This window comes from Stenella coeruleoalba, assembly GCF_951394435.1.
Source record: "Stenella coeruleoalba genome assembly, chromosome: 1".
Taxonomy (NCBI): Eukaryota; Metazoa; Chordata; class Mammalia; order Artiodactyla; family Delphinidae; genus Stenella; species Stenella coeruleoalba.
This window is the reverse complement of record NC_137169.1, coordinates 146,489,351-146,497,398: the sequence shown is the minus strand read 5'-3', so window position 1 is coordinate 146,497,398 and position 8,048 is coordinate 146,489,351. Positions and strand designations below refer to the sequence as shown.

The 8,048-nt window shown below is 54.1% G+C and overlaps 1 protein-coding gene across 1 annotated transcript; it reads left to right on the top strand.

The window, feature by feature from the left end:
- Positions 1-4,029: 4,029 nt before the first annotated feature.
- On the top strand, positions 4,030-7,078 carry LOC307187711 (left-right determination factor 2-like; the record flags this gene model as incomplete). The annotated part of the gene is made up of 4 exons (XM_079924167.1): positions 4,030-4,279; positions 5,575-5,821; positions 6,047-6,289; positions 6,658-7,078. 4 exons carry the CDS (start codon positions 4,030-4,032, stop codon positions 7,019-7,021), a joined length of 1,104 nt encoding a protein of 367 aa, XP_079780293.1. The 3' UTR covers positions 7,022-7,078.
- Between the last annotated feature and the right edge of the window lie 970 nt (positions 7,079-8,048).

Sequence of the window (8,048 nt, the reverse complement as noted above, 5' to 3'; positions counted from 1 at the left end):
TATAAACTATCAGTAACTGATTTAACTATCTATCAAAATGAAAACTACACATACACTGTAACCCAGTGTATCAACTTGTAGACATTTATCCAAAAGTTACATTCTTATATGTATAAAGTGTCATTTATACTAGGTGATTTATTGCAACATTATTTGTAATAGCAAAGGATTGAAATGGAATTTGAATATTCACTCAAAAGATTCTGGTTATATAAATTATGGTACATCTATATAAAAATTTATGTAACCGTAAAATAAAATAAAAGAATGTGGCAGTACTATATAGAAGATTCTACAAGGGATATTGTTAAGTGAAAGAAGAAAACTGTAGGAAATATGTGTAGTATGCTAATCTTTGAGTTAAAAAAGGAAAGAAAAAATGTATCTGCATATATTTGCATAGAACATCTCTGAAGGATACCTAAGAAATTATGGTATTTCCTCAAACCTAAGAGCTTTTGATGCTGGGGCTTCCTTCATCTGACCAGGGCTGAACTGTGTCACAAATTCATATGTTGAAGTTCTAACTCCCAGTACCTCAGAGCGTGACTGTAGCTGGAGATGGTGGTGCAGGGGGCTTTTAGGGGTGATTAAATTAAATGAGGCCCTTAGGGTGGGCTCTGAACCAATCTGACTGGTGTCCTAAGAAGAAGAAATTTAGACACATGGAGAGACACCAGGGATGTGTGTGCACAGAGGAAAGACCATGTGAGGATACAGCAAGAAGGTGGCCATCTGCAAGCCAAGGAGAGAGGCCTTAGAAGAAACCAAATTTGCTGGCATCTTGATCTTGGACTTCCAGCCTCCACACTGTGAGGAAATAAATTTCTGCTGTTTAAGACCGCCCCCTCCCCTCTCCCCACTAACATTTTGTTATGGCCGCCAGAGCAGCCTGAGACACCAAATGTCATCAGAAGGTGGTTGCACAAGAGTGTCCTAACTGCCACCTGTCTGTCAGTGATTATGAGACAAATTCTGATTTCAAAGAGGCAGCGTGTCAGAGACAGCAATAAACCCCTTTGAATCAATTGAACTAACAACACTGGTGCCTCTGGGGTGGGGGGTGGTGGATAGAGAGACTGGGGCCAGGGATGGGAGAGACTTTTTACTGTAGCATTTACAGAATAAAATTATAATTTTGAAAAGGGGGTATGGATCACGATGATAGATTAGTAAGATTCATACTAATCTTGGTGGGAAAAATATCTGAGTTTCTTTGTAAGCAGACTGTCTCTGGGGAGGAGAAGTGGGAGATGAGTAGCAAAGGCAGGGAGGCTGACTTTAAATATATATATATATATATGTATGTAGGCTGCACCGGGTCTTAGTTGTAGCATGTGGGATCTTTTAGTTGCAGCATGTGGACTTCTTAGTTGTGGCATGGTAACTCTTAGTCGTGGCATGCATGCGGGATCTAGTTCCTGGGCCGGGGCTCAAACCCGGGCCCTCTGCATTGGGAGCGTGGAATCTTACCCGCTGGACCACCAGGGAACTCCCGAGGCTGATATTTTTCACGAACATCTTTTGCACCTTTTGACTTTTGTACTGTGTGTATTAACTAGAAAATAATTAAGAAACATTGTTAACTTACAAATTTAAAAAGTTAAACATGGTAAGTTAGTATCAGTTGAAAGACCCCTACCATTTATTGAGCACCTATTGTGTGTGTGTGTGTGTGTGTGTGTGTGTGTGTGTGTGTGAGTTTGTGAGAGGCACTTTGCTGACATCTCCACTAATACTGACAGGTTCTTTGCAAAAAAAAAAAGTACATTATCCCTATTTTGTAGGAGGAGACTTAACTGAAGGGGATAGAAAACCCATCTAAGGCCACACAGCAGATTAGTGGCACAGCAAGGACTGAACCCAGGGCTCACCCTTGCCGGAAAGGTGTGGATAAACGGAAACATGGGTCCTTAGTCCTCTCCTGTTCCCCACCCTTCTCAGCCCAGGGAGCCCCAGGGCAGGGTTGGCCCTGCTAACGCGGAGGCCAAGTTGCTCTGGGAGGACAGGGAAGGCCCACTGCCCACCCAGAGGCGTGTCTGGAGACCCCAAGGAGCCACATGGGCCCCCAGGTCTGGGGTCGGGGAGGATAATGGGTGCAGGGCTGGGGCAGCCCAGGGCACCTGGGGCTGGGCCTCGGGGAATTTCAGAAGCACCACAGCAGTGCCTGCCCTGCTCAGGAAGGGGACAGGAGTCCCTATTCCCCCAAAGACCCCCAGATGCTCTAATCCACAGGTGAACTTGCTCCCGGCCTCCAGTCTTCATCAACCTCACAGCTCACTTTAGTTCCAAGCCCAGGCTCTGGTCCAGTTTGTCTCCATCTGCAGAGTCTGCAGGATGACCTCTGACCTCACATTTTCTCACGGCCCTCAGCTGGCAGTCTGGACTCGGGCTGGGGTCAAATCCCACCCTATTAGGGGCAAGAGGGTGGTAGTGGGCACCCGGCCCCGCTCCTCACCTGCCCTCCTGCCTCAGTCCCTATCATCCATCTCTCCTGGACCCTCTGGGGGCCAGGTCTGCTGCCCACACCCCAAGACGTCCGGCCCACTGCCCTCTGGGGTACCCTCGGCTGTGGGCCAGGTCCAGATTGGCCCATAATCAGGGGTAGTGACGCCCTGTTCCCTTGGCCCCTCTCCTCCCTTCAAGATCTGGCTAAGGGGCCACTTAACCATCTCCAGCCGTCCTGACCTGGCAGGGTGTTAGGCCAGATACAGGTTGGGGTGGAAGTGGGGGAGGCCTGGCTCCTTCTTCTGCATGACAAAGGATGAGGGCTGCCCTCCCGCCCGACCGCTAATCAGCCCATTGTCAAAAGTCTCCCAATCCACATTCGATTTCTTCTTTGGGCCTCTGGCTAGGGTTGCCAGATTTAGCAACTAAAAATATAGGACTCCCGGCGAAAGGTGACATTTCAATTTCGGATAAACAACAAATAATTGGTTAAAGTACATCCCAAATTGTGTTGGGTATTTCATCTGGCAGCCCGATCCCTGGCTGATTGCCCAACTGTTTTATTTCCCCAGTGAAACTCTTCAACCAGGCAAATCCACGTTCACGTGGGGAAGTCTCAGGAAACTGGGGGACATGTCCCCTGCCCCTGCCCAGCCCTGATCACCTGGATTGAGTCCACTTGGCTAGCTTCAGGGGGTTGAGCAGGACTCTGGCTGGAAATAGCTGAGGCTGTGGAAAGAACTCTGTGCTGGGAATCAGCAGACCTGACTTTACGCAGGTGTCCATCGAGAACAGTTGTGAGCCTGGGGATGACTTGCCTCTCTGAGCCTTGGTTTTCTTGGCTCAAAAACTGGAGGACGGGATGGACTGGATGGTCTTTTCGACTCTGACCTCTGAATCCATGAACAGCCAGGAAGAGGGAGAGGATGGGCTTCCTTATTGGACAAAACCCCATTGGAACTAAATTATCCCAGGCTCCCTTGCCTAGGAAGACCCCCCAGAACACCGGGGAGAATAATGGGTTTTCCAACCGCGGACAGCCCAGGAGCTCAACAGCTCCCGGGAGCCCTTTGAACGCCAGGCTCAGACGCTCATCCCGGCAGGCGGGATCGATCCTTAGGCAGAGAGTCCTGGTGTTGAATTGGTGGTTTAGCTGCGGCAAGGAACAGGCCTCTACGTCCACACTCCAGGGACGGGAGTTTGCTCTTTGACTTGCGGGACAGGGGATCTGGCACAGAATGAGATCCCTGCCTCTGCTTCAGGAAACAAGCTTTTAAATTTAACTGGTGAGGGACCCCAAGCCAAGGTAGAGGCTTCTGACCCACAACAATAGCCATCTGTCCACAGTCCAGACAGCCCCCTCCTCGGGGCTCAGGGACCTGTCTGGCCGCTGAACTCCCAGGAGGTCCGAGGGGTGTGACCTCCCTCCCTCCCGGGCTCCCTCCCTCCCACCACCCAGGCCCAGCCCAGGCCTGGCTATAAAGCTGGCCCAGCCTGGCCCTCAGCACACCCAGCTGGGACCCTCCCGGAGCCTCGTCCGGGGACACGTCCGCTCTGCCCCTGCGTCTCCCGAGCAGCACCATGCGGCCCCTCTGGCTCTGCTGGGCGCTCTGGGCGCTGCCCCTGGCCGGCCCCGGGGCGGCCCTGACCGAGGAGCGGGTCCTGGGCAGCCTGCTGCGGCAGCTGCGCCTCAGCGAGGCTCCCGTCCTGGACGGGGCCGATGTGGAGAGGCTGATCATCCCTGCCCACGTGAGGGCCCAGTACGTGGCCCTGCTGCAGCGCAGCCACGGGGCCCGCTCCCGGGGGAAGAGGTTCAGCCAGAACTTCCGAGGTGAGGCCCTCCCTCCCTGCTGCAGCCTGGTCCTCGCGGGGTGGGGGTGGGGGGCTGCTCTGGGGAGGCGGTCTGGGGGCGCAGGGTCCACAGGGCGATGAGGAGGGACCATGGACTGTGAGGGAGGCTGGGCCCGGGCCCCTGGTCTCTGTCTGCACTGAGGGCCCCCCCCCTCGGGGCCAGCAGGAGCTGGGCCAGGCTGGACCCGCTACCAAGGCCAAGGCAAGACCAGATATCCTGGGGTAGGGAAGCAAAGTGGAAAGAGGGGAGAACAGAGAAGAGAAGACAGACTGTCAAGGGGACTCTGTGCTGGTGGACAAAAAGGCTGGCCTCAGCAGAGACTGTTGCCTCAGAGAGAAAGAACCTCTGAGTTCAGTTCTCAGTTGTGATATTTGTTTTACTTTGTACAAGTCACCGAACAACTCTAGCCTATTTGCGTTTCTGGAAGTGAGATTAAAGCAGCTCTGACTGCTTCCCAGAGTTGTGGGTGTTCTATGAGACGGGAGGTACCAGGTCTGAATCCTGTTGCAGCCTGTCACCTCCCTGGGGCTGGGGCTCTCCTCCTCAGTGCCCAGAGATAGACCCGGCCAGGTGTCTGGGGAGATGAGGAGACCTGGACACCTGGGCGTGGGGGGGGTGACTGCTTGTGGTCACGGGGCTGGCTGGTCAGGTGATCGTGCTGCCCACCCAGAGCCTCAGGTGTTGGGGACCTGTTGCTGGTGCCTCTGAGGAGGCTGTTGTACCCATCCTCACCATTTCCCTCAGGGCTCAGCAGTCCCACAAAAGTTGTTTACAGGCCCCTGGCTACTCTTCCTCCTTTGGGGGACATTTCACTGGGCATAAGCAGGGAAATGAGAGTAAATTCTGGGCTCTTCCTCTGGCTCTTAGGAAAAGCCAGTCTCAGCCGGTGACCATAGATTTTCACTAGCTGGGTCTTCTGCCGCCCGTGCTCCATTCCCCCTCCTGCCCCTTTGCCTGAAGAAGCCTGTGGGTTTGTAGTCCTCACTGGAAGCACCAGTCTTCGCAGGATGTCTCAAAGCTGCCCCTACCAGGTGAGGGCAGATGCCACTAGTAAACAAGCCCCAACCTCAGATGATGGGGGAGAGCCTGCTTGGCCCTAACCGTTTTTCTAGGAGTGGAGGTGCTCTCTTTCTGGCCTGGCCCATCAGTTTCCCAGCCCCCAAACTCTCCCTAGGGATTACTGGGGAAACCCTGTTCACTGGACCTGGGCCCTGCCACCCTCAGAGCTCCCCTGGTGCCCGGAGGGGCCCCGCTGACCCCGCTCGTGTCCCCAGAGGTGGCCGGCAGGTTCCTGGTGTCCGAGGTCTCCTCGCACCTGCTGGTGTTCGACATGGAGCAGCGGCTGCCGCCCCACAGCGAGCTGGTGCAGGCCGTGCTGCGCCTCTTCCAGGAGCCGGTTCCCAAGGCCGCGCTCCGCAGCCACGAGCGGCTCTTCCCGCGCAGCGACCGCGCCCGAGTCACCGTCCAGTGGCTGCACGTCCGCGACGACGGTTCCAACCGCACCTCCCTCATCGACTCCAGGTGGGGAGGTGGCGGCTGGGGTGTGGGGCGGGGGATGAGGAGGGGGACTGGGCCCGGCGTGGGAGGAGGGGTGCCCTGGGGGAGGAGGGGCGGCGCGGGGGGCCCCTGGGGGGGGGAGGGGAGGGGGAGGAGAAGGGTGGGAGAGGGCCCCCCCCCCCGGGGCCACCCCAGCCGTCCCAGTCCCCACCCCTCAGCGCGGGCCCGTGTCTCCGTGTGGTGTCGCAGGCTGGTGTCCATCCACGAGAGCGGCTGGAAGGCCTTGGACGTGACGGATGCCGTGAACTTCTGGCAGCAGCTGCGCCGGCCCCGGCAGTCCCTGCTGCTGCAGGTGTCGGTGCAGCGGGAGCACCTGGGCCCGCTGGCCTCCAGCGCCCACACGCTGGTCCGCTTCGCCTCGCAGGGGCCGTCGGGCGCCGGGCAGCGGGAGCCCCAGCTGGAGCTGCACACCCTGGACCTCAGGGATTACGGGTAGGTGCTGTGGGTCAGATGGGTGAACCCGAATAATGAGGCAAATGGCGGAATTAAACTTATTTTGAAATGGGCAACTTTACAGGGTGCTATGGGAATGGATGAATATATATAATTTCTCCTAACAGTCTTAGGAGTAATATCAGATCGAATTATTTATTTGGGGGTTATTTCTAGTTATCCACCCTTACACAAATATCCAGCATTTTGAACATAACAAGAGATGGACCATAAATCTCCCTCCAGATGCCCCACGAAGCCCTGCCCTGGGCTCCCTGACCTCTGCCCTCCCAGCTGACCTCTGCCCTCCCAGCTGACCTCTGCCCTCCCAGCTGACCTCTGACTCTGCCTCTCCTTGCCCTCCACAGAGCTCAGGGAAACTGTGATCCTAAGGTACCAGCGACCGAGGGCACCCACTGCTGCCGCCGGGAGGTGTACATTGACCTGCAGGGGATGAAGTGGGCTGAGAACTGGGTCCTGGAGCCCCCAGGCTTCCTGGCCTATGAGTGTGTGGGCACCTGCCAGCAGCCCCCAGAGCCCCTGACCTTCAAGTGGCCATTTCTGGGGCCGAGACAGTGCATCGCCTCAGAGACGACCTCGCTGCCCATGATTGTCAGCATCCCGGAGGGAGGCAAGCCCAGGCCCCAGGTGGTCAGCTTGCCCAACATGAGGGTGCAGAAGTGCAGCTGTGCCTCGGATGGGGCGCCTGTACCGAGGAAGCTGGAGCCGTAGGTGTGGGGTGCAGCCATGGAGGGACTTGGCTTGTGTGTGTGTCAGAAGTGTTCCAGGTACCGGGAGAGATGGGGGTTACTGAACCGTGGATGGCACATGTTCTGTGCTCTCTCCTGAGTTCTTCTGACCAGTCAGCTCACTTTCTGATTTTTGTTTCCCCGGAACAAGTCTCCCTGGCCACTGGGTAACCCCTGCCCAGTCTACCTTTTCTTGACATTATTCACTGCACTGTATCCTAAGCACTTATCTGTGTAGATTTTGTAACCTAAGAGGAGAAACCACAATTTGTCATTCATTGTTTCCTTGTCCTGTCACTGGATCTGGGCTGAGCTCTGTGGTATGGGTGGGAGATGCAGCTGCCACTCTGGGCTTAAAACCTAGGGTCAAGTATGGGTTGTGCATTCCCAACTCAGATAAGAAGAGTATTCTGCAAGAAACAAATAAAACAGATTTTATTCGGTATTGCTGTGTTTTACCCAGAATCCTGCAAATTGTGAGGGAACAGAAAGTTCTATAGGGATTAGGTCAACCAGATTAGAAAACTAAGGGAAAAGCTTAAAAAGACTTGTTCGAGGTCTCAGTTAAGTGGTACAGGGTACTAGGATCAAAACGCATTGATTCTAAGGTGCCTGTCCTCTTAGGATTAAAGCAGAATTTATTTTGGTCATTGTTGTTGACATTTTTACTTTTCTGGGCACAGGGAGTGGGCTTTATTTCAATTCTACTTGATACAAAATTTTTAAAAATCTGTGATCAAAATCATCATCAGTATTACAAGAATGTGGGTCACTCCTTTAGATTTGGGGGCAGATAAAGGGAGCAAATGATAAAATGGTGAATATAAGATTTTTGAATGCCAAGATTACACTGGCTTTTAAACTGAGTTTGATGTAGGATCTGGGCCTGGGGCGTGGATGTCTTGGATTCCTTGCCAGCCAGGCTGCACAGCTCTTATTAGCTATAAATTCTATATCCTCTAAATTTTCATTTTCTTGTCTATCAGAGACAGTCCCTGACTCCTGTACTT